The 26,490-nt window shown below is 34.3% G+C and overlaps 1 protein-coding gene across 1 annotated transcript in view; it reads right to left on the bottom strand.

Moving 5' to 3' along the window:
• LOC136037338 (neuroligin-1-like) overlaps nucleotides 1-26,490 on the bottom strand; it is a 228,532-nt gene that overhangs the window by 19,774 nt on the left and 182,268 nt on the right. The window contains exon 8 of the mRNA XM_065720009.1: nucleotides 16,993-17,195. Coding sequence (XP_065576081.1) covers nucleotides 16,993-17,195 — 203 coding nt within the window. The remainder of the gene's footprint in view (nucleotides 1-16,992; nucleotides 17,196-26,490) is intronic.

The following is a 26,490-nucleotide window of genomic DNA, read 5'->3' as shown; positions in this document are numbered from 1 at the left end:
TGATCTATATTAATTACTAAAGTAGGGAAACATTCTTCCTTACTCCTTCGATCTTTCTTTTTTGTTTATTTATATAGTTTTTTTTTATCATGTATGTTTATTTCTATGTTGGTGCTGATTCATTAGTGATTTCTTTTTTCATTATATATATATATATATATATATATATATATATATATATATATTATATATATATATATATATATATATATATATATATATATATATATATATATATCTATGTATATAAAAATAAGTTGTCTGTGTGTGGATCTGTGGATCAGGTGACGTCACCTGAAAAAACTGGATCAGGTGACGTCAAAACTGAAAAAACTAAAAAAAAGGCAAAAACTACAAAAAAAACTAAAAACTAATAAAAAAAAAAGCTAAAAAAATAAAAAAACTAAAAAAAGGCAAAAACTACAAAAAAAACTAAAAACTAATAAAAAAGCTAAAAAACTAAAAAAACTAAAAAAAGGCAAAAACTACAAAAAAAACTAAAAACTAATAAAAAAATAAAAAGCTAAAAAACTAAAAAAACTAAAAAAAGGTAAAAAACTAAAAAAACTAAAAACTAAAAAAAAACTAAAAAAAAGGAAAAAACTGAAAAATAAGCTAAAATAAAGGTAAAAACCAATAAAAAACTAAAAAAAAAACTGAAAAAACTAAAAAAAGGCAAAAACTACAAAAAAAACTAAAAACTAATAAAAAAAGTAAAAAAGCTAAAAAACAAAAAAAACTAAAAAAACTAAAAAAAGGTAAAAAACTAAAAAAAATAAAAAATAAAAAAAAAATAAAAAAAGGAAAAAAACTGAAAAATAAGCTAAAATAAAGGTAAAAACCAATAAAAAACTAAAAAGAAAAAAAGGAAAAAACTAAAAAAAATTTTCATCTAAAAAACTAAAAAAAACTAAAAAAGGTAAAAACTAAAAGAACTAAAAAAGAAAAAAATAAATGACGACACTCAAAGAGAAAGCGACCAGGACAAAAGGAATGTTCGATTAGCAATCAACAAAGCACCGGGACACAGGGAGTATAAATGACGACCAGGACATAAGTAAAAAAAAAAAACTAACAAAACTAAAAAGAAGGTAAAAAACTACAAAAAAACTAAAAAGAAAAAAACTAAAAAAAGGCAAAAACTACAAAAAAAAACTAAAAACTAATAAAAAAGCTAAAAAACTAAAAAAACTAAAAAAAAGGCAAAAACTACAAAAAAAACTAAAAACTAATAAAAAAAAATAAAAAAGCTAAAAAACTAAAAAAACTAAAAAAACTAAAAAAAAGGTAAAAAACTAAAAAAAACTAAAAACTAAAAAAAACTAAAAAAAAGGAAAAAAACTGAAAAATAAGCTAAAATAAAGGTAAAAACCAATAAAAAACTAAAAAAATAACTGAAAAAAACTAAAAAAAAGGCAAAAACTACAAAAAAAAACTAAAAACTAATAAAAAAAAGTAAAAAAGCTAAGAAACTAAAAAAAATAAAAAAACTAAAAAAAGGTAAAAAACTAAAAAAAATAAAAAATAAAAAAAACTAAAAAAAAGGAAAAAACTGAAAAATAAGCTAAAATAAAGGTAAAAACCAATAAAAAACTAAAAAGAAAAAAAGAAAAAAACTAAAAAAATTTTCATCTAAAAAACTAAAAAAAACTAAAAAAGGTAAAAACTAAAAGAACTAAAAAAGAAAAAAATAAATGACGACACTCAAAGAGAAAGCGACCAGGACAAAAGGAATGTTCGATTAGCAATCAACAAAGCACCGGGACACAGGGAGTATAAATGACGACCAGGACATAAGTAAAAAAAAAAAACCAACAAAACTAAAAAGAAGGTAAAAACTACAAAAAAACTAAAAAGAAAAAAAAACTAAAAACTAATAAAAAAACTAAAAAATCTAAAAATCTAAATAAACTAAAAAAGAAAAAAAAAGGAAAAAAATAAAGGAGAAAAACAAAACTAAAAAACGAATGTATATACAGACCGGGACACCGGGATACAAATGACGACCGGGACACAGGGAATATAAATGACGACCGGGACACAGGGACACAACTACAACGGGGACACCGGGGGAAACAGGGGGATACAAATGACGACCGGGACATCTGAATACAGATTGTTTTCCCATGGACCATTATATGTTGCATGTTCAAGAGTCGGTAAACCTGACAATCTATTTATATGCAAAGACAATGGGACAGCAAAGAATGTTGTATATTCGCAAGTTTTACGTAGTTAAAACCACACACACATATATATATATATATATATATATATATATATATATATATATATATATATATATATATATATATATATATATATATATATATATATATATATATATATATATATATATATATCTATATCTATATTCACAGGTGGGACATAGGGACACAACTACAATGGCGCGTAACTATTATGGCGCGTAACGACTTACGCGCGCGGGGGGGCTTGGGGGGGGCGCGAAGCGCCCCCTCCAACTAGGTGTTGGGGTGGCGCGAAGCGCCACCCCAACAGCTATTATATATATAGAAATACGACATTAATTATACATGATAAATTTCGAAAAGTTTTGCTTTAAAGATTCAACCTTGTTACTAGGACATTATTAACACTTTTCTTTGTCTGAAAAGTCTGAAATAATTTTCCCATTCTTTGTTTTCCATTCCAATTTATTTGATGGTAGACGAATTGGACAATTTACTTCAAGACCACTCAAGGCCTGAAATTTGCTCCTGGCTATTGTTTAACTTGTCTTATTTCCCCTTTTCCCTTCGTGTGAGTGAACACGAATGCAATTTCTTATTGAGAGCTTTGAAGTACACTCTGAAGCTTCTGGAATTTCAGAGGGATGTTCAAATTGCAAATGTTTCTAGTATTGAGAGGAGAAAGTGAAAAAAAGAAATCCCCTCGATTCCTATTTTACACTATACATTTTAGTTCCTTCAACAAAGGACGGGAATCCTAACTAAAGCCTTATGGAAGGAGTTAATTAGGGTTCCAAAATTAAAATTCTATGATAAATTTGTAAAATATTCATACCTGGGCAAGGTGCGAGTAAGGGTGGTTTTGCACTTCATTTAGATTTAAAACTTTGGCTCATCCAAGACTGGTATATTTGAATGCAAGTGAGATTAAAAAAATCCTTAGGACTTGATCAAGACAACTGAAAAGCTAATCACACTTATTTAATGGTAAACATTTTGTCAGTGTTCAGTTTAGGATTTTGGAAAAATTGAATTTTTTAAACAGTATTCTCAAACTTGATATAAAGATTATTGTAATTAAACTTATGTTTCAATTCATAGTATTTCTTATGAAATGCCTACTTTGAAAATAATTGCGCCAGGTGTTTATGAGTCACGCGTTGTGGAAATGTGTGACTGCTGCCCTGAAGTCTGCTAAGAATAGTAGAACAAGTGCTACTTTAAAATGTATCCCAGGTGGCTGAGAATGGTAGATAGTAGATGATGCTTGGTTCATTCACGTAATGCAAAGACAGAGCCGTTCCTAAGGCTAATGGGGCCAGGGAAAAATTTAATGGGACAATTAATTGTCCTAGTCGTCCCCCTCCGCTTTGAACTGCTCTCTGCAAAGGAGTCACAAGAACTTTTTACAACTTAAGCGAGACACAATGAGGAGTTCCTCTATTATGTGGCCCATCGGATTTTTGAAGTAGATCCTGGTAGCCTATATTGTTGTCTTGCCAATATTAGCACAGCCTTGGCACTCTCTTGGTCAGCCTATCTTAGCAGAGTGAAATTATTTTATGTATAAGAAACTTGGGGATGATATGTACTACGACAACTTTCTCCAAATGTTAAAATTTTTCAGATTTTCATGCAGAACGAAAATCAGGTAGATGTAGATGTAAGTAGATGTGGACTACGTGCTCCATTAAGCCGTAAATCTGTTAATTCATGGTGGTTTTGAAATAATATTCCCATTGATAAAAACAATCTGATATTAATTAGCACTAGTTAAGATTCTTTTTCGGTATCTAAATATAGGTGTCACTATGTGCCACTATACATTAGCACGGTTACTCAACAATTAAGAATTCAAATATAACTTCTAGCGATTTTAATGGAATAAAAAATTTTCCCCTTAGTGGTCAGTCAATGTACTTTTTAGTTTTTACTTCTTTTTTTTCAATTTATTCCAAAAAAACAAATTTTTTGCTTCTTTTTTTGTTTTTTTTCTTTCAAATGCCTCCACTACCCAAATTAATTAATTTACTTTTTACTTTTTTAAAAGTTCCTCTCTTTCGCACGATTTTGTTAGTTTTTGTGTGGTCTCGCCAGTATTAATTCAAAAAAGGGCAAATTATTGCTTTTCTATTCAGCCTTCATGTAATTATTTCAAACATGGTTAGAACTTCTTCACTAATATGGAAAATACTAGGATAACTTTCTACCTAATATTAGTAAAAAATTATCAAAATCCTGTAATTCGATTACTTTTTCTATAGTCACCTACTACGAAGTCGCTTAGACAATTGTGCTAATTTGGACGTAAACAATCTTTATAACGATTTCCTAAGAAGGGAGAAAGGATTACCCAACTGGAAATTTGTTCAAGAAATCCTATAAGTTTTGTTGAAATAAAAGACTCTATGATGAACTTAAAGGTTTTCATTCAAGCTCAAAATCCCCTTATTCTTTACGCAAATTAATTCAGCAGAAATTTCCAAAGGGAAGTAAGGAGTGACATTCAAACTGAAAATGAACAGGAATCATTTTATATGTAAGGAGGCTACCCCTCCTCAACCCCCTCTTCGTGCTAAAGTTTTATACTGGTTTAATGACATTTTCCATTCCAACTCAGCAATCCTTGGGTTTGAGCAGTTGTCCTTAAAGAATTGTAGAAAAATTCATACTTAGTCAATCCAAAATTTCTGATTGGCTGAAAAATTCTACAAAGTTTCTTATTGGCCCAAATTACCGCTAGCTAAATATCAGAATTAGCAAAATCTCATAGTAAATGGGCCTTTACTGACCAATAATATACCGAGTGCCAGTGTCGCCTCTAAGGCTGGAAATCTATATGAATACCTTGATAGCAGTCATAATTTTTGTTCGGTAGCTTTTTGGCTCTCTTCAGGCCAAAATTTCTGTCTTACGAAACAAAATGCTGATATTTGATAATTTTCCTTCGGTATGATCTTTTTGTTACTTGAAAAGGTCACTAGAACTTAAAATTGTAATTCGAATAAACCCTCTTTCATAAATCTACCACTATTGGCTCGGCACAATCAGCGATGAGAGAAAAGAAAAAAAACATTCTTTTTTCTTCTCTAGAAAAACGAAAAAAGATATTTTGTAGATACTAGTTTTGGCGTTCTCATACTTGTTGAATCAATTGCATAGCTTTAATCTAGGTTCACCGTTTTTTTTGGGGGGGGGGGGCGTAAGCAATGTTCCTAAAATCATACAAATTCTTATTGTGCCCAGAGATGTTTTCAATTTTGCAATTTTTTTTAGCAAAATTTAGAATCAGCATAAATTTGTTTTTATCTTATATTATCTTATATTATCAGCATATTATTTGTTTTTAAAACAATAAAATTGATTTTTTTATTGCATATATTGCAATCACAAACTCGTTTTTTAGGTTCAATTTGACAAGGGTCGTTCTTTACTTACTGATTATTGCTAAGATATATTTGATCCAAGGTTATCCTATGAAGATCAGTTAACGATCAAGGTTATCTGATGAAAGAGATCGCAACCCCCTTCTTCAACCCCAGTTCTTTAGATTCAAGTTTAATATTCCAGTAACAATGTGTTGAGAATAACAGTCACCCCAGAAGATGCGAATCCTTTCAAAAATTTATCAAAAAAAGGGGGAGGGGGTCAAAATGAATTTGGAAATGTCAAAAATGAATTTTAGGGCTATTATATCTACGGTTTTCAAAGTTGACTTTGAACAAACCTTTTAATAAAGATGTTACTCCTCGAATCTCTCCGTCTTTTGTGCAGATAAGCTTATGCATGTTCAAGTTCAAGTTCTTACCACAGTGAGGCTAACTCGTGTGTGGGTTATACACTCAACGATAGATAAATAACACTATCTCCAAATTTTACACTTAAAATATTTCTATAAAAAGAAGGGAGCTATCACACCACATCACCCATATTACAGGCTTGGTCCAACAATACTCCCTGTAATGAAGAGAGATTAGATATTAAAGTCCCCCTCCCATCCTGACTCCCTCCATATTTATCTGAAGAATGTCAGTCTGCTATTAATCAATTTCTATTGCTATGTAAAAAGGGCACTAGAATCATCATAAAAACCGATTTTTTCTCTATAAACGATGGATGATCAAAACAAATACAATGAACAAATACAATAACTAAAAATCTACCTCTGATGGTGGATCCACTCGTGGATCGAAAGCTAGTTTCATCTCATAGGTCAAAATAGCCTTCTGAGCTGCATCTCTACTACACCATATTTAACCATTTAATATGGTGATTTCTAACAGAAGTCGGCACTTGTAGTAGATATCGTGCATACTTCAAAAAACTGTCCGGATATAGGATTAAAATTATTCAAGATTCTTCTTTTCTTATCAAACAGTTCGTGGTAACGAACTGCAAGTAAGGAGCAATGCGGCTCAATAGTAACCGACATTCTAAAAACAGAGTCTTGATGGCAAAAGATACACCAAAAGAATCAATTTTGATGCTTATTCAAAATACGTTAAATTCATCAAACTTAACGGTACCCATCGAAAGTTACGAGCCTGACAAAATTTTCCCAATTTTTGTAAAGGGGAGAAACATCCCCCAAAAATCAAGTGATCCTAATGAAAATAACGCCATCAGGTTCAGCATACCAGAGAACCCCAATGTAGAGGGTTCAAATTCATATGTACAAAAATATAAAATTTTGCATATTTTGCCAGAAGAAAGATCACGGATGCGTTTTTATTTGTTTTATTTTTTTTTCTTTTTTTCCAGGGGTGATCGTATTGAATCAGTAATCGTAGAAGGTCAGGAAAGGCCTCATTTAATCAAAAATCAGAAGTTCTAGTTCCCTTTTTATTTGACCAAAAATATCGAGGGACGGCTACCCCCCCTCCCACGCTTATTTTTTCCCCAAAGTCACCTGATAAAAATTTTGAGACGGTCATTTTTTTCAGCATAGTAAAAAAAAAATAATAACAATTTCTTTGAGGACGACTTAACCTCCCACAGTTCCCAGGGAAAGGGCTACAAGTTATGGAATTTGCCCATTGTTACATACATTACTGGTTACTGGAAAGTATATGGACGTTTTTAAGGGAGATTTTTCTGGATGGGCGGGAGTTACGTAGGAGGATCTTTACATAGAAGAGTTTTAATTGGAAGAACATTTTCCATGGAAGGGGAGCCGGATTTCCCAGCAATATTTAAACGAAAAATCAGAAATCAAATAAAAAAACAAGTTTTTTAAATTAAAGTAAGGAGTAACATTAACCTCCATTAGTAACCTCATGGCGTTAACCCCTCAAACACCCTTCTCAGTCCAGCTCACCCAGCGAACACTAAGTTGGTACGGACATTTCCTTTGCATATCCCCCGACACTACCGTACGAACGATTTTTGACTTTGATCCCGTACTGCATGGCGAGAAACGCTCAAGAGGTCGTCCCCCAACCAGATGGAAGGAAACTGCAGGTTCCTTCTTAGCAATGGCAAATATTCTGGAGGATGTCCACATCATTGCAAGAGACAAGTTATGTGTGTCATCACAGTGTCTTAAACTCTTGAATCAGCTACAACAATTGGTCATCAAGATAAGAGAAGATAACAGGAAAAATTGTGAAGAGAGTAATATAATAGAGTTAATACAACCTAAGGGAATTTTTCAGCTATCTCAGCTTTATCGATTATGAGCAAGCTTTCGATTCTGTTGATAGAAGAGTAATAGCAAAGGTCTTATCCTTATATGGTATACCAGTAAAATACATTAAAGTGATTTGTGCTATGTACGAGAATAATAATGCTGTGGTTAAGGTAGGAAATGAGGTTAGCAACTGGTTTTGTATTAAATCAGTAGTTAAGCAGGGTTGTGTTCTATCCCCCTTTATATGGATCATTTTGATGGACTTCGCCTTAAGGAGTACAGGAAAGGCAATTAGAGACCACGGAATCAAATGGGGAGGAAAAACGCTTCTGCACTTAGATTATGCTGATGATTTAAGCATATTAGATGAAAGTGTGAGCAAAATGAATGAATTTTTAGAGGTTTTGCGAGTTCAGGGTGAGAAAATAGGCTTGAAAATAAATGTTAAGAAGACTAAGTCACTAAGGCTAGTAATAAGTGAAGATGAAAAGGTGACATTGGGTAACAAAAAGATTGATCAGGTTGGGAGCTTCACTTACCTTGGTAGTATTATTAGTGAAGATGGTGGGAGCAGTGAAGATGTTAAAAGTAGAATAGCTAAGGCTCAGGGTGTTACAAGAAGTTTGGAAGAATAGAAAGATAAGTCTGCAAACCAAGATTAGAATATTGGAAGCTACAGTGATTGACAGTGGTGAAATATGGCTCTGAAGCATGGACGCTCCAAAAAGCGGATGAAAATTTACTAGATGTTTTCTAGAGAAATTGCCAACGGATTGTTCTGGGTACCCGGCTGACTGACCGTATTTCAAACAGTAGGTTGTACGAAAAATTTGGTTCAATCCCGCTTTCTAGGGCTATAATGAAAGAAAGGTTGAGATGGCTAGGCCACGTTCTGCGGATGATGGATGACAGATTTTCCTTTTTGGCCAACCGTCTGCGGCTACACGGAAAGCAGGTCGTCCTTGGCTGGGTTGGGAGGATGTCATAAATAAAGATTTAAAGGAAATGGGAACTATTTGGGAGGGTGCAAAGACGAGGCCTTGAATAGATTAGGTTGGAGGAGCAGCGTGCGTAGCTTTGTTGGCCTCAGGCGGTTTGGTGCGTTAGTGAGTTATTATTATTATTATTAGTAGTAGTAGTAGTCAATTGCCGTCATCAGTGCAATATAATCACTTTTTCTATGTTTTATATTATATTGCGCCGAGACGGCCCATGATTATATAGCCGAGATATTTGCTTGGGTTGTATGCGCTCTCTTATTCACTATCTTCACAGATTTCCGCGTTATCTTCTCTTATTTTGTATGATAGAAAAGCGGTGTCATCTTCGTTATTGCTTATAGCTGTTAACAGCTTACAGCACAAAGTCACCTGAGCACAGAGGCCCATGAAACTGAACACGCTCCCAAGACCCCTAGTTGACAGAAAAATCCTCAAGACCCTACAAGAAGTGCTTCCCAAAAGGCCATCTTTAAGACTACCTAAAGAGTAGTTTTGGTCGTTTCATAAATACCAACTGGCGGAAGACTGGTTGGTGTATATATACCAATCATATACACCCACATGGTGGGTGTATAAATACCCATACCCACATATACCCACATATACACCCACATACCATAAATACCCACATATACACCCACATGGTGGGTGTATAAATACCCATACCCACATATACACCCACATACCATAAATACCCGTATATACACCCACATGGTGGGTGTATAAATACCAACCATAGGAAGACTGGTGGGTGTTTTCAAGCTATTTTCATCAGTAGACCCAAAAGTTAGTTGAAAATCAATTTTGTATCAATTGAGTATCAATTTGAGTATCAATTTTGTTACTAGAAAAAAAAGATCCCCAAGAGCCATTGCTGGCGCAGAGGGCGTCAAATCGACGTTCCACTTCCTGGCTTTTTTTACAGGGATAAGTAGCAAGCTTGTCGCTTAGCCTTGCTGCGGCGGGGATCGAACCATGGGCCTCGTATTGGAAAGAAGAGCATGAATTCACAGTGCTATAGCAGGTTAGAAAAAGTTAGTTAGAAAACGGAAACTGAAGCACTTCGCCAAACGTTGCCACAGGGTTGACAGGGGGATTAACTTTACTGATTGGCTCCCTATTTCAATAGAAATTTGAAAAAACATTCAAAAAATCTGTTATTTTATTCCCTCGTCCCCCAGAAAATATTCACTGTCGAATCCCTAAATTTTAGAACAAGATAGAGAATAGATTAAGATTGCGAATATTCTTAGATCATATTTTTGAGAATATCGCATAAAAAATCGTTCTTGTCTGCTTTTAGTTGGTTTTAGTTTTTACATCAGTTTGACATAAGACCACTCAAAGTATGGGCTTAGATTTTAGCTATCGTTTAACTTGACTATTTTCCCAGCAAACATAAGAAAAAAATGTTCAGTTTCTCGAAGCTACTACTACTACTACTAATAACTCACTGCAGCACCAAGCCGCCTGAGGCCAACACAGCTACGCACGCTCCTCCTCCAACCTAATCTATTTAAAGCCTCCCTCTTTACACCCTCCCAGGAAGTTCCCATTTCCTTTAAATCCTTATTTATGACATCCTCCCAACCCAGACAAGGACGACCTGCTTTCCGTGTAGCCCCAGACGGTTGGCCAAAAAGGACAATCTTCGGTAATCTGTCATCCTTCATCCGTAGAACGTGGCCTAGCCATCTCAACCTTTCTTTCATTATAGCCCCAGAAAGCGGGATTGAACCACACTTTTCGTACAACCTACTGTTTGAAATACGGTCAGTCAGCCGGGTACCCAGAACAATCCGTAGGCAATTTCTCTGGAAAACATCTAGTAAATTTTCATCTGCTTTTCGGAGTGTCCATGCTTCAGAGCCATATTTGACCACTGTCATCACTGTAGCTTCCAATATTCTAATCTTGGTTTGTAGGCTTATCTTTCTATTCTTCCAAACTTTTTTTAACTGTGAAAAAACACCCTGAGCTTTAGCTATTCTACTTTTAACATCTTCACTGCTCCCACCATCTTTACTAATAATACTACCAAGGTAACTGAAGCTCCCAACCTGATCAATCTTTTCGTTACCTAAGGTCACCTGTTCATCTTCACTTATTCCTAACCTTAGTGACTTAGTCTTCTTAACATTAATTTTCAAGCCTATTTTAGCACCCTGAACTCGTAAAACCTCTAAAAATTCATTCATTTTGCTCACACTTTCATCTAATATGCTTAAATCATCAGCATAATCTAAGTCCAGGAGCGTTCTTCCTCCCCATTTGATTCCATGGTCTCCAATTGCATTTCCTGTGCTCCTTAAGACGAAGTCCATCAAAATGATCCATATAAAGGGGGATAGAACACAACCCTGCTTAACTCCTGATTTAATACAAAACCAGTTGCTAACCTCATTTCCTACCTTAACCGCAGCAGTATTATTCTCGTACATAGCGCAAATCACTTTAATGTATTTTTCTGGTATACCATATAACGATAAGACCTTTGTTAACGCTGTTCTATCAACAGAATCGAAAGCTTGCTCATAATCGATAAAACTAAGGACCAAAGGTGTTTGACAACGAAGGGACTTCTCAATTATTAACCTAAGAGTGAAAACATGGTCGACACATCCTCTACCTTTTCTAAAACCGCATTGTTCTTCCCTTAAAACTTTGTCTACAGCATGTCTCAGTCTAAAAAGTATCATATTACTCAGTAATTTGCTACCTACAGAGACCAGACTAATGCCTCGATAATTCCGACATTCACTCTTGTCACCTTTCTTATACAGTGGTTTAATTAAGGTTTTCCTAAAATCATTGGGTACTTCCCCTTTTTCAAAAATCATGTTCATAATCTTCAGTAGCTTATTCCTAACCTCAGAGCCACCATATTTAAGGAACTCATTAATCATACTATCAGCACCTGGGGCCTTATTATTTTTTAATCCTTCTAGTACTGTCGCTAATTCTTCCTCACTAAACAAATCTTCCTTCACATCCAAGGTATCACAAACTTTTTCATTTTCATCTATATCTTTTCCTGCAACTGTATCTCGGTTTAGCACATTCTCAAAATGTTCCAGCCATCTTTCTTTAACTTTTTCCTTATCACTAATTGTGACCCCATTTCTATCTTTAACTGGGACTAGTCCGGATCGGCTACTCCCTTTCAATTTATTAACATGCCAGTATAATATTTTACTATTATGCCGTCTAGCCGCATCTTCCAGATCCTCAGCAATTTTATCCATACTTCGATAATAGTAAACTCAAAGTGAAATTAATATCTTGGCTATTTTTAAAGTCAGCTATTTTCCCAGAAAATATAGTAAAGAAATATATGTTATTCATTGCTCTTAATTCATTTTGAAATTTCTAGAGGCCTTAATTAATTGCAAGCGTATCCTATTATTAGATCATAAAATGAACCTATGCTGAAATAGTTCAGAATAGCTTGGAGAGTTCCTGGAACATTCTTCAAATGGCTCCAATTTCTCGTTTGACAATTGAAGTATTAGGCAGTTTATGTAAAGAAATCTTTAAGTTTGAATTTAGTGCTTTGAAGTGCGCTTTGCAGTTTCTGGAGCCTTTTACAATTCAAAAATGTATCTTATGACAATAATAGGAAATGACCAAGGAAAGTCTTCCTTGTACTGCCTTCTTTGAGGTAATAAAATTTCTTTCAACAAAGGATGAAATTTTGAGCCTAGGATTTGCTAAGGAAGTATTTAAGAGCTTCAAAAGTGGTAATGCAAATACAAAAATTTTTCTTGTATATTCCAAACTTTTGTCTCAATAAAGCTCAATAAAGAATATTTGAAATATATTGAGTACGTGTACAGTGATCTAAGTAGCACTAATTGCCACCAAAATCAAACACTTCTCGTAAAAGTTCTCGTTAACAGTTCTCGTTAAAGTTTTTTTTGTGTTAAAGTTTTAAAGTTTTTTAAGTTTTATTTTTTTTTTGTTTAGTTTCGAGTTTTTTAAGTTTTTTCTAACGTTAAATATTTTATAGTTTCTTTTATTTTTATTCAGTTTCGAGTTTTTTAAGTTTTTTAACGTTAAATATTTTTTAGTTTTTTTTTGAAGTTAAAGTTTTTTAGTGCTTAAAATCGCTTCTTATCTAGTTCAACGGCCCTTGTGTTTTAGCAGCTGTTCTAAGAGAATTTTGACAAAAAGTTAAACATCAGCCTAAGGAGTGAGGGCTTGAGGAGATGACATCCCCCTTCATATACAGAATAATTTCTGTTAATTCAAATTCTCAATGTTGCTTCTTAATTTCAGTTGAAAAAATTGATTTTTTTTTATTTAATAGTTCTGAAAAGTTACCACAGCTTGACGCCTAAGTAAAACTAGAACGTATAAAATGCTAATATTTTGGCTTACAGTTTCGCTTACTGTTGTCGTGAGGCGCAAGTTCTTAGTCGATTTCTTCATATATTGCAATTAATTGAAAAAACTTTTCCCACAAAATAAGATTTTCATAGAAAAGTAAAGAGCTCAATTAAACCAAAAATGAACAGAAATAAAGTCAAATAATCTATCTTGCGTAAAATTACCACAAATCACAATCAATAAATAAATGAAACTAAAAAACGCACAGAAATTAGAATAAATAACCGAGTCAACTCAAAATGACAAAAATCAATATAAGTAGAGCTGACAACCTACATGCCATCTCAAGACCAGAACTAAATTTAAACTTTACTGAAAACAAACAAATTTTAAGTGTTGTAGCTTTTTTAATTTTACATAAATCAAAATTATGAAGACTTCATGGAATAAATATCAGTATTAGCATTATTATCAGTATTAGAAATTTTTATGTGATATTCTCAAAAACAAAATCAACAATGTGGTTTTCCTATTTTTCCAGTTTTCTTGGTTTGTTTAAGTTTCCTGGAATTGTGATTAAGGGAAATGAACTGGCGCAAAAACTTGAGAAGTCACTATCAGGCCAAGAAGCAAAACGATGCAAATTTTGAATTATGGTTAACATATTTCAAATTATTGTTTCATATTTATATGTCTAAACATTTATAGCTAACTTTTTCTTATTTCAAAAATGGCAAGGAATAAAATGTTAAATAAAGGTTCTCACTCAGGTTTTATGGAAGAATCTTTTAAACAATTAATATCTACTCTTTTCAGAGGTAAGGCTGTCATTGAGTTTTGCTTATCTTTTTCTTGTAAAAAGGGGACAAAAAGGATTATAGATAAGATTAACACTAGGTTGCACTCATGAAGATAAAGAAGAGAGTCATCGGTAAGGTCGTCTTGATGATGAGAGGTTCAGACAAAAGAAAGAAAGTGACACGGGCAATTGACACGTGCATGTTTGTCTGGTTATAATTTTGTCATATGAAACCCATGGGGAATATGTGATTGAAATTAAAATTCTTCTAGGTCTTCAAAGAAAATCTTTTTATATAGCAGGATAAATACACAGAAAAACAGATGGACTGTTTCTAAAATAAAACTATTAAATACGTGAAGACTAAAAAACTTTTTTTTTCAAGAGCTTAAATTTTTACAAACCTATCAAGAAAATCAGGTGGAGGAGGAAGGCCCCTCAATAGGAGGATCCTCTCTAGGAGGACAACTGTAGCAGGGCGTAGGATCTATATTTAAGGAAAACAGCCTTTGCACAAGGTGAGTGTAGTTGAGGGGATGAGGCAAGTTCCTGGCCATGTGCCTCTAGATATAGGATTTTCCCTAACTTAACGCTCCTTTACAAGGATCACCTCAATCTAATGAGGTTGGTGAAGTCCACCCCCAGAATTTCAGTATCTAGTCTCAACTAGATCTAGTCAAATCCTAGGTCTAAGGTCTATTGGGATTGCAACCCACCACCCAACATTGATTGCAATGAAAAGCATAACAACTGCCTCAGATGACCAAGCTCTTTTAACCCCAAAACCGTTGAATGTCACTTGACCAAAAATCGACCAGTGTTTGAATCGACCAGTGAAAAGCCCCTTTATTGCCATCTGGAATGTTTTGACTTTGAACTACCCCGGAGCAAAGTTACTTTTGGCAATGGAACCTTGAGCACGATAGAAGCCTGCCAGACGAAACAACTTCGTCGAATCGAGGGGCTTTGGTGGGATGATTTTTTGAGTAATGATAGGCTCCTTGCCCTCACTCACCATGTTTCATTTTCAAGAAAAATTGCCCAGCTAAGTCTGGATCATATGAATCAGAATCATATGCGACTTGGACCCCACATCGCATGGTTAGTTACTCCCTACGGATAGACCCTGGACCAGATGGAAGGACAGCCTTCAGAAGTACCTCAAAATGGCCGATATTGCTGCTCTTGAGGTCCACTCATAGCAGCAGATTGGTCCACATGGAGGAGTAAAGTTGCTATGCTCTGTACGCCACATACCATGCGGCAGGAGCCTTAAGTCCAGTTAAGTTATGTTACTGTGAATACCATTGTCAAGCAAAGCAAAGCTATGATTTCGAATACAAACAGAAATTCTTTATAGTCTTCACAGAAACTATCTTTACATGAAATGAGAAACAGAGAAACTACTTGTATAAATTCTTGCGACTCAAAAAAGTTTTGTTTTCACTGGCTCAAATTTTCACATAGCAGAACCAATCAGATGGAATATCAATGTTTCTCAAGTAGCTGTCATTACAGTGTCCCCTATCTTATGAGCTAAGGAATTTGTTAGGACACTGAAGAAAGAGGATTTTTTTCAAACTCATTTTTTTTTTAATCAAACAGAAACAAGCACATATTTCCCGGTTAGTTTACCTATCTTTTGTCCAAAACTAAATGATTTTGACATCCCCCTATTTACCTAAGCCTGGGTTAAAATAATAAAAATCGTTACGATGTTTTAAGCTCTAAGAAAAAAAAAGTTAAACCAATAAAAATGAAATGTTCTATTTCAATCCCTTGAATGCCAGTCAAGGTCCCTAGAATACTCAGTCTGAGTCAGCTAAAAAAGTCTCAGCTAAAAAACCTTAAAATGTAATAAATTGTTTGATGTCTAGGTGAGTCCTTTCTTCTTCTCTTTCTTGTAAGCTGTTATATTTATTTTATGGTTTTATTTATTTGCTTATTATTTTTTTTAATGGCCCCTAGGGTGGATGTCCCTTGGGTATGTTTTAGATGTTTGTTTGTAATGTTTACTGTAAACAAAACCTTTCTCAGGCTTGATTTGCGGCGTGTAATGAGTGGTAAGCGACAAAAGGGCGGATTCTAGGTTGTAAACCTTAGTAGTTGTATATTAAATACAACAAGTTATTTAAAGTTAACATCCAGTGGCTATGGCTGTAAACTAATGGCTTATTAGACTTATAGGGCTATAATCCTCATAAGTTTCAATTGTATGCATCAACTGAAGCTTCACTTAAGATGGCTGTTAACTTTTAGGGTTGGAAACTTCGAGTAAAAAGAGGAACAATTTTTGAGCTTCTAATCAGCACTGGTAAAAAAAAAAAAAATTCAAAAGCAGGTCAAAGATTTCCACAAACAAGTTCTCAGGTTATGTATTTTTACCAAAAAGCAGTTGTATGGGCTTGTGCTGAATTGGTTTTATTTGAATGACGATTATGTTAAACCGTATTGAGCTGCACGGGGTTGAATTTAATAGACTTGAGTTAAATGGGATTGAATTACACGGAGTTTATGAATGCGGTTGAGTTTGATTGGGGCTGATTTGAATGGGGGTCTAGTTAAATGAGGGCAGATTTTCAAAGGTTTGAACTGAATGTAGTTTGAATTAAATGGAGGTTGAGTTGCATAGGGGCTGGGTTAAGTAGTACGGATTTAAATGAGGGCTGAGTTACAAGGCAATAAAGCATAATGAATGCTGAGGTAAATAAGATTGAGTGCAATTGGATTAAGTTGAACGGGGTCGGATTGTCTGGGATTGATTCAATTGAAGTTGATTTTAAAGGAGATGAGTTGAATGGTGTTTGATTTAAATGAGGATGAAATTATATGGGGCTTAGTTCAATGGAGGTCAAGTTGAATACGGTTGAGTAACAAGCACATCCTTTTGGGATGTTGGAGATGCTTCTTAAACTTTGCTATCCGGGCTGGCACCGAAGCTGTCCTGACTTCAGATCCATAGATACCCGACCCGGGTACTGAAGAACTGACTTTAGCATAACCCGGTGGATTGAAACTACTTACTTTGCTTATTATTCCGTCTGATTGCTGCAGCTTTGTGGATTCGAGCACTCCAGCCGGATCACCGTAAGTTGTACTGACCGGAGGTTGGAGAGGTTGAATAGTAGTTGGTATCGTTGGATAATATGAAGGTATTATTCTTACTCTTCCTCCATATGTTGAAGCATCATCGTAATCATCAAATAAATGATGACTTCTGGCAACATCTAAGAAAGAAATATCCCAAAATAAACTTAGTCTGCAATAAAAAGTTGTTTTTTTTTTTGTAAAGAAAGTGTCAATGAAAAGAAATAAGTTACATTATTTTTTTGCGAGCTATAAAAATGATCTACCTTTCAATAAAAAAAAAATCAATATAAAAACATTTTTATTTGAGAAGAAAAATACCTTCGAACTGCCATTTTGTGCCCACACATCACCTTAATCGTCACCTCAATAGCTTGATTTTGTAATTTTGTTCTATGGCCTCATAAGTCACATATTCGTTCAAAAGCCAAATAAGAATACTTATGCCAGTTTCATAAGGGACACGCAATTTAACAATAAAAAAGGGGATGCCCGGTAGCGTGGGAAACATAATACAAGACAATTTCATGCTTCCTCCATAGATATAAAAAAAACACAAAATTGAACTAGTAGATAAAAGTTATCAAATACTACCTTTGTAATATTTTTGAATAAACAAGCATTATGCTAATCATTATCAAATTGTATCCCATAAATTACATTAACTATAAACTGCACTAGGTTATAAAAACTGACATAATTAAGAAATTCCTAAAAAAAAGTAGGTGTAATGCAGAATTAGAGTCAGATAGGCAAGTTTCATGAACCATTAATGCTGGTTCTGAACATGGCATTTGCGATTACTTCCAGAACTGTTATCATGACCTAGGGGAAAATAGACCAGTCTTCCCCAGTTAAGCTGTGTACTGAACTTATAATTTTTTGAATTAAAATTACCATGGTTTTTCACAAAACAGTTTTTCAAAAATTATAGAAAAGCCAGGTCGGATTATCTAAGCTTTCTGAATACATGGGCTATAGTTTTCAGTAAAGTATACATAAAACTCAAGACTATTAGAGGATATAAGAGGAAGACGGAAAGCCTCCCTCTTATTGGTTGAAGCTGTTATTTGTAAGTCTTTATTGGTATCGTTGCTTTATATTGTTGCTGTGTCGTTTTTGGTGATCAGGAAAATATAAAACATAGTCCTTGAAATACAAATTGTTTCCAGTAGAGTAGTAATGATCCTGTGGCCTTTAAAATATTTAAAGGGTGCTCATCCCTCTCTAACTTTTGGTAATTTTGCACGTAATTTGCAATGGGAAAATTGAGGTAAATTTGCAGGTTGAAAATAAAATCGTACTTTTTTGTGTACCAGCAATTGATTTGTCTTATTCGATAAGTCACTAGGTGCCTTCAAGCAATTAACTAGAAAGGGCAAGTATTTTTTGTTCAACTAAAACTGAGGAGCAATAGTAAAACTTAAAGCGAATAGGCATTATTCCGTATGTGAGGGGGTAACCCCCTTCCCTCCCTCCTCAATAAGTCGCTCCTTATGCTAAAGTTTGACCGATTGTCTGTTTAAAACAGTTCGTGGTAACCAACTATAAGTAAGGAGCGACCCGGCTCAATAGCAACTGAAACTATAAAAAACGGAATTTTGATACCAATGGATGCATCAAAGGATTGGATTTTATGCTGATTTCAAGTTTCACCAAGTTTAGTGTTACTCATCAAAAGTTACGAGCCTGAGAGAATTTTCCTTATTTTGGTAAAATAGGTTCCCCCCCCCAAAGTCACGGAGTCTTAATGAAAATCATAACCATCAGATTTAGCGTATCAGAGAACCATACTGTAGAGGTTTCAAGCTCCTATCTGCAAAAATGTGGAATTTGTATTTATTTGGCCAGAAGAAAGACCTCGGATACGTGTTTATTTAATAATTCCGTTTTCGTAGTTTTTTTCTCCTTGGGTGACCTTATCGACCTGGTGGTCCTATAATATCACGGTAGGGCTCATTCGAAAAGAAATTGGAAGCTCTAGTGCCCCTTTTAAGCAAAAAAGTTAGAGGACAACTAGACCCCCTCCCACGATCATTTTTAACTAAAGTCACCCGATCAATACTTTGAGATGACCATTTTGTTCAGCACAGTAGAAAATTCTAATAGCTCCGTCTTTGAGGATTACACAATCCCACAAAGTCCCCAGGGGAAGGGCTGCAAGTTATGAACTTTGCACATTGTTTACATGTAGTATTGGTTATTGGGAAATATACAGGCGTTTCAGGGGGGATTTTTCTGGTAGAGGGGGTTCTAGAGGAAGGGATCACGTGGGAAGATCTTACCCTGGAGGAAGTTTTCAAGGAGGAAGGCAACTTTCTGTGAAGAGGGTGCTGGATTTCTCAGTATCAAACAGTTCGTGGTAACGAACTGTAGTAAGGATCGACCCGGCTCAATAGTAACCGAAACTCTAAAAAACAGAATTTTCATATCAATAGTTAAATTAAAAGAATTGTATTTTTATGCTGATTTTAAATATATAAGTTTCATCAAATTTAGTCGTATATATCAGAAGTTACGATCCTGTGAAAATTTGCCTTTTTTTGAAAATATGGGAAAACACCCCCTAAAAGCTATAGAATCTTAACAAAAATCACTCCACCAGGTCCAGTGTATTAGTGAACCCTTAAGGTATAAGTTTCACGCTCCTATCTACAAAAATGTGGAATTTTGTATTTTTTTTCTAGAAGATAGATCACGGATGCGTGTTATTTGTTTTTTTTTTTGTTTTTTGTTTTTTTTTCAGGGGTGATCGTATCGACCCAGTGGTCCTAGAATGTCGCAAGAGGGCACATTCTAACGAAACTAAAAGTTATAGTCCCCCTTTTAAGTTACCAAAAAATTGGAAGGCACCTAGGCCCCCTCCCACACTCATTTTTCCCCAAAGCCACCGGATCAAAATTTTGGTATAGCCATTTTGTTCATTATAGTCGAAAAACCTAAAGATTATGTCTATGGGGACAAATTAATCCCCCATCCCCAGGGAACTGCAAGTTACAAACTTTGAACATTGTTTACATATAGTAATGGTTATTGGGAAGTGTACAGGCGTTTTCAGGGGGGTGGATGTGTCGGTTGGTGGGGGTTATGTTGGAGGATCTTTCCACGGAGGAACTTATTATGAGGGAAGAGAATTTCCATGAAGGGGGCGCAGGATTTTCCAGCATTATTACAAAAATCAGAAAATAAATAAAAAAAAGTTTTTTCAACTGAAAGTAAGGAGTAGCACTAAAATTTAAAACGAACAGAAATTATTACGTATGTAAGGGTGTTCGTCTCCTCCTCCATACCTCATTCCTTATGCTGAAGTATTTTTAGTTATTTCAGCTATTAATTCTACGGCCTTTGTGATTCAGGGGTCATTCTTAAAGAATTGGGGCAAAATTCAAGCTTTAGTGTAAAGAGCGAGGTATTGACGAGGGGCGAACTCCCTCATATACTGAATAAAAATATACCAATATAGAAGTTCGCTGAGTAAGTTAAATAAAAAAAAAGAAGTTTTTTTTTAAGTGAAAGTAAGGAGCAACATCAAACTTAAAACGACCAGAATTATTCCATATATGAAAGAGGATGTTTTTTCCTCAATGCCTCACTCTTTACGCTACAGTTTTTTATTGTTTTAAAAAGTAGAGTTTCTGAGAATGAATCAAACCTTAGCATAAAGAGCGGGGCATTGAGGAAGGAACATCCCCTTTCAAATACGGAATACTTTCTGGTCGTTTTAAGTTTTAGTGTTCCTCCTTACATTCAGTTGAAAAAACTTGATTTTTTTAATTTAATTATGTAAAATTAGATCAGAAATCAAATAAAAAAACAACTTTTTCCAACTGAAAGTAAGGAGTAACATTAAAACTTAAAACGAACAAAAATTGTTAAGTATATGAGGGGGTTCACCCTCTAGTCAATGCTTCCCTCTTTACGCTAAAAATTTTCTTAGTACTTCCAAAAGAGCTAAAAGTACTTCCAAAAGAGCTTTATTCTAATTAAACGGCCTTCGTGATTCAGGGGCCATTATAAAAGAAGTGGAACGAAATTCGAACTTTAGCGCAAATGGCTAGGTATTGACAAGGGGGCAAACCCCTTGTATACGTAATATTTTTTTTAAATAAATACTCTTTGATACAATGGCCGTTTAATTTGAATATGAAGCTCTTTTAAAAACACTAAAAACTAGTGTGAAGAGCAGGGTACTGAGGGGGGGGGGAGGCCTCATATACGGAATAATTTCTGTTCGTTTCAAATTTTAAGGTTGTTGCTTAGTCTCAGTTGAGAAAGCTTGTTCTTTTTGTTTTGTCAAACAGTTCGTGGTAACGAACTGTAGTAAGGAGCGACCCGGCTCAATAGTAAACGTAACTCCAAAAAAAGGAATTTTCATGCTAAAAGATACATCAAAAGAATCGGGTTTTCATGCTAATTTTAAATATATAAGTTTCATCAAACTTAGTCTTTGTCATCCAAAGCTACGAGCCTGAGAAAATTTGCCTCATTTCGGAAAATAGGGAGAAACAGCCCCTAAAAGTCATAGATAAAAGTCATAGATAAAGTCATAGATGATAAAAGTCATCATCTCAACGAAAATCACACCATCGCATTCAGTGTGTCAGAAAACCCTGTTGCAAAACATTCAAGCTCCTATCTACAAAAATGTGGAATTTCGTATTTTTTGCTAGAAGACAGATCACGGGTGCGTGTTTATTTGTTTTTTTTGTTTTGTTTTTTTTTTTCCCCAGGGGTCATCGTATCGACCCAGTTGTCCTAAAATGTCGCAATTTGGCTCATTCTAACGGAAATGAAAAGCTCTAGGGCCCTTTTTAAGTGACCAAAAAATTGGAGGGCACCTAGGCCCCCTCCCACGCTCATTTTTCCCAAAGTCAACGGATCAAAATTTTGAGATAGCCATTTTGTTCCGCATAGTCAAAAACCATAATAACTATGTCTTTGGGGATGACTTACTCCCCCACAGTCCCTGGGGGAGGGGCTGCAAGTTACAAACTTTGACCAGTGTTTATATACAGTAATTGTTATTGGGAAGCGTACATACGTTTTCAGTGTTTTTTTTTTGGTTTGGGGATAGGGTTGAGGGGAGGGGGCTATGTGGGAGGATCTTTCCTTGGAGGAATATGACATGGGGGAAGAGAAATTCAATGAAAAGGGCGCGGGATTTTCTAGCATTACTATAAAAAAAAAACAATGAAAAAATAAACATGAAAAAGTTTTTTAATTGAAAGTAAGGAGTAGCATTAAAAAATTAAAACGAACAGAGATTATTACGCATATGAGGGTTCTAAAAATACTTTAGCATAAAGAGCGAGATATTTAGGAGAAGATAAATACCTCGCTCTTTATGCCAAAGTAGTTTTAGTAATTTAAACTATTTATTCTACGGCCTTTCTGATTCAGGGGTTATTCTTAAAGAATTGGAACAGAGCTTAAGATTTAGTGTAAAGAGCGAGGTATTAATGAGGGGACAACCCCCCTCATATACATAATAAAATATAAGAATATAAAAGTTTGTTACGTAAGTTAATTCTTAAGTTACATATATTTTTTACTAATAAAAACGTTCGTTAAAAATTAAAAGTTCTAGTTGCCTTTTTGAGTAACCAAAAAATTGGAGAGCAACAGGACTCCTTCCCCACCCCTTATTTCTCAAAATTCGTCTGATCAAACTAAGAGAAAGCCATTTAGCCAAAAAAGAATTAATATGCAAATTTCATTTTAATAATTTATGTGCGGAGAGCCAAAATCAAACATGTATTAACTCAAAAACGTTCAGAAATTAAATAAAATAAAACTAGTTTTTTTAACTGAAAGTAAGGAGCGACATAAAACTTAAAACGAACAAAAATTAATCCGTATATGAAATGGGTTGTCCCCTCCGCAATTCCTCGCTCTTTACGCTAAAGTTTGACTCTTTGCCACAGTTCTGTTCGTTTTAAGTTTTAATGTCGCTCCTTACTTTCAGTTAAAAAAACTAGTTTTTTTTATTTAATTGCTTGAAAGCACCAACTGGCTTACTGAATATAAGCTGATCAAATGCTGGCTAAAATAAAAGTACAATGTTACAGTTTTTGAATATTTTTTTTGTACACTAATCCGTCTATTGTATAGACAGAGAATTCTTACTGTAAGAAATCAAATTTTCGTACCAAAAACTAATTAAATTGTTTACTTAGGCAAAAAATATAGTTTAAAATATATAAGGTCAAATTAAAAGTAACTTCCAAGGCAGCTAGGTGGGATATGGGGTTCATATTAATAATACTACCATTAACAAATAACTGTAGCACAAAGCCACCTGAGCTTCGCACACTCCTCCTCCATCTAAACCTATTCAAACCTTCCTCTTTACATCCTCCTGCCTCATTTGGGGACGATCCCTTTTCTGGGGAAAGCAAGAAAACCATAAGATAAGCAAAAATTCTTTCTAGATTCTCCTTGGGATATGAAAGAACTTTCGTGCTGGAATTTTTTACTGGGTCTCTTAAAGTACAAAATTGGACGTTATCTATTTTGGAAAGGTTGAGTCACAGAAAATGGAGTCACTGACCAGGCGTGTAGTAATTGGTTTGTGAAGTTCTGTTTAAAAGATGCAAACCTAAGAGATAAACAAAAGATAAGAGGACCTTGCGACTTATACAGTAGCTTTTTAAAAGCAATATATCTCCCATCTAAGATTTGAGAAACTTTTCAACTATATTTTACAAGGAAGGAATTGATTACCTACAAGGAAGACGGAAGATACAGAAATATTAAAATATAAAATGAATTAATATTATTTCGTCATTCAATAAAAGCAAAGTAAACGTTCGATATTAAACGCAAAAAAATAACGTCCATTTTTGTACCTTAGGGTACCCATTAAATAATTCCAATGCCGAAATCCTTTCACATCCCAAGGGAAATCTAAAAGGAATCTTTTCTCATCTTAAGGTTTTCTTGCTTTTCCCCAGTTTCTGAACGAACAGCTTCTTGAAAAGTTACAGCAGCAGCAAGAAAATATAAGACGTGTCTGAATGAACCAAAAACATATACTCAACAACAGCATAATAATATTAAAAACAGTTACACACAAAAAAGGATTCAACTATGCTTTCATTGAGAACATTTTAATTTATGCTAATCTTATTTTGATAGATGCATGAACCTTTTGAACCACAGCCAACTTATTAAAATAAAATAAATACTAATCGCAAATCATTTTAAGAGCTATTGCGTTCAAGGTTAGATAGCAAATTAAGGGCTCAATGAGGATTATACCCAAAAAATTAACAGAAAAGTGCATATATCAACAAATGAAAAGTAAAGAGTAAATTTAATTGGATTTTTATTAAACAATATAAGTCAAACTATGTTGAGTCAACCAAGTCAAACCAAAATGGCCTAATATGAGGCCTCAAAGGCAAAGAGTGATAATTATTAAAATTGTTTTTGTCAGATAGGGTTAATGGGTTGTAGCTCTTTCAGCCCTTCAGGCACTACTTTCAGCCATTCAAAATGTGTTAGAGAAAATATTTCAGCAGTTGCTAAAATGCTTTAAAACATTTGATTTCCTCTCACAGAAAGTGAGGGTTTCAAAGCTCATCTACTAAAAGCGGGTGTAGAATCCCCCCAAAAAAACCTGATAAAAAGTAAAAATATAATGTTCTACTTGTCTCTTTTGAGCACCTGAACGCAATTTGACCTTTAATATAGGAGGTAAGGTAATCGATTTAATTAAGGAGAGGTAAGAACTAGTGTCATCGTCAATTCTATTAGGAATCATTACTCAATTATAGCTCTTTTGAGGACGGAGGGAAGGGTAGCTAATTTTATTTTAGAATGCCAGAACAGGTTGTTAAATATCAACTATACCTGCGTTAAAGTAGGATCTAATGCTTGTGTAAACAAACCTAATGCATGTGTAAGGATCACTTGTCTTGGTTTGTAAACAAGTCCAACAGCAGGAGCATAATAAGAGGCAAAGGAGACAAAACAATTGTTGTAAATTGTTTAAAGGATGATGTCGGGGCGACTCTCGATTCCGGCAATGGTGTTATTTTCCAGTCGTCACCACTAGTCACTTAATTCGGATTACCTTATGCTGCTTCGAAAAGTGATTTTAGAACAGGCCTGGTTCAGCATGCTCAGATGAAATTACGCAAGGCGTTTGGTCTTTTAATTCGTTTTCGAGGTCTTTACCGTCGGGACGTCCTTGGTCGTATGTATAGCGCTGTTGCTCTGCCTCACGTATTGTTCCCGTCCCTCCTCTTTCGTAATTTCAGACCTTCTGATCTTTCACCCATTAAAGTTTCTTATTTTAATTTCTGCAAATTTTCACTTGGCTCCCCCGTTTCTTTTAGTAACACTGAGATTGTTTTATAGCTTAAAGTGAAGATCCTGTAGTCTGTATAAAGAAAAAATATAAAACATCTGAAGACAAGGCGAAAATTATCCTTTTTGGCCACAATTTATTTCCATTTTTTAGTAACAGTTCTGGCTCTTGATGATTTACAGGCTAAATTATTTAGCAAGTGTTTTTGTATCTTTTTTTTCTCTTTTTAAGCGTTTGATCAATATTTGATTTTTTTTTTATTGTAAGCGTTATCATTGTCTTTTCTTTATATTTATATTGTAGCCTACTCCTAATTTTTGAGGGAAATAAATAAAGCAAATAAATAAATAAATAAATAATACAGCAGGAGGCAAAGGAGCTGTTAAAAAAGGTTGTTATTGGAATCTCTCAGCATTCTTAGTCCAAAAAGCGTTAAGTAACATCTTTTTTGCGCTGTAAAGTTTATAATAAAGCAGATTGACTGAAATTTTGAGATTTTAGTCTGTCTTTTGAGGGAGTTGTTGATATAATAGATGTTTATAGGCAAATATGATGTGATAAAAGCTGCATATTTTATAGAAAACATGGTTTTCCAACCATGTTTCTTTTTAGGGAAAATTGAGTTTTTAGCGCGTTTTAAAATTAATTACTTCCAATTTTTTATACCAAGTAAAATTGGAGAGAGCGGAATATAAGAAAAGATGGTGCTTGTTTAAATTGAGGGAATGAAGTGCTTCATCCCCTCAATTCCCCTCAATTTAGCAGAAGTTACATATAGCGCCTAATGAATTACCGTCAATAATCTACCAGGAAGGATCGTTGGGTCACAAACTTAAATAAATGTTTTTGCCCTATTTATGCCATTCTCAATTTGAGCTCTGTGCAACAACATGGGAATAAAGTCTTTGCCATAAGTAAATCTACCTGCAGAGGTTGTCACATATCCACCAAATTGGATTGAAACTAAGATATGCGTCGTAATTATGTCCTTTAGGTGTCCAGGAACAATCTCGTCTGAGAAAGGGGAGGGTTTTTTATTTCCCGTCATTAGGACACATAAAAAAAAGACGCCAGCAGATGCTAACCAAAAGTAGTAGAATGTTACTTGGCAACTGTCCTAT

This window comes from Artemia franciscana, chromosome 16 (assembly GCF_032884065.1).
Source record: "Artemia franciscana chromosome 16, ASM3288406v1, whole genome shotgun sequence".
In the NCBI taxonomy this organism is placed as follows: Eukaryota; Metazoa; Arthropoda; class Branchiopoda; order Anostraca; family Artemiidae; genus Artemia; species Artemia franciscana.
This window is presented reverse-complemented; position numbering and strand designations above follow the sequence as displayed.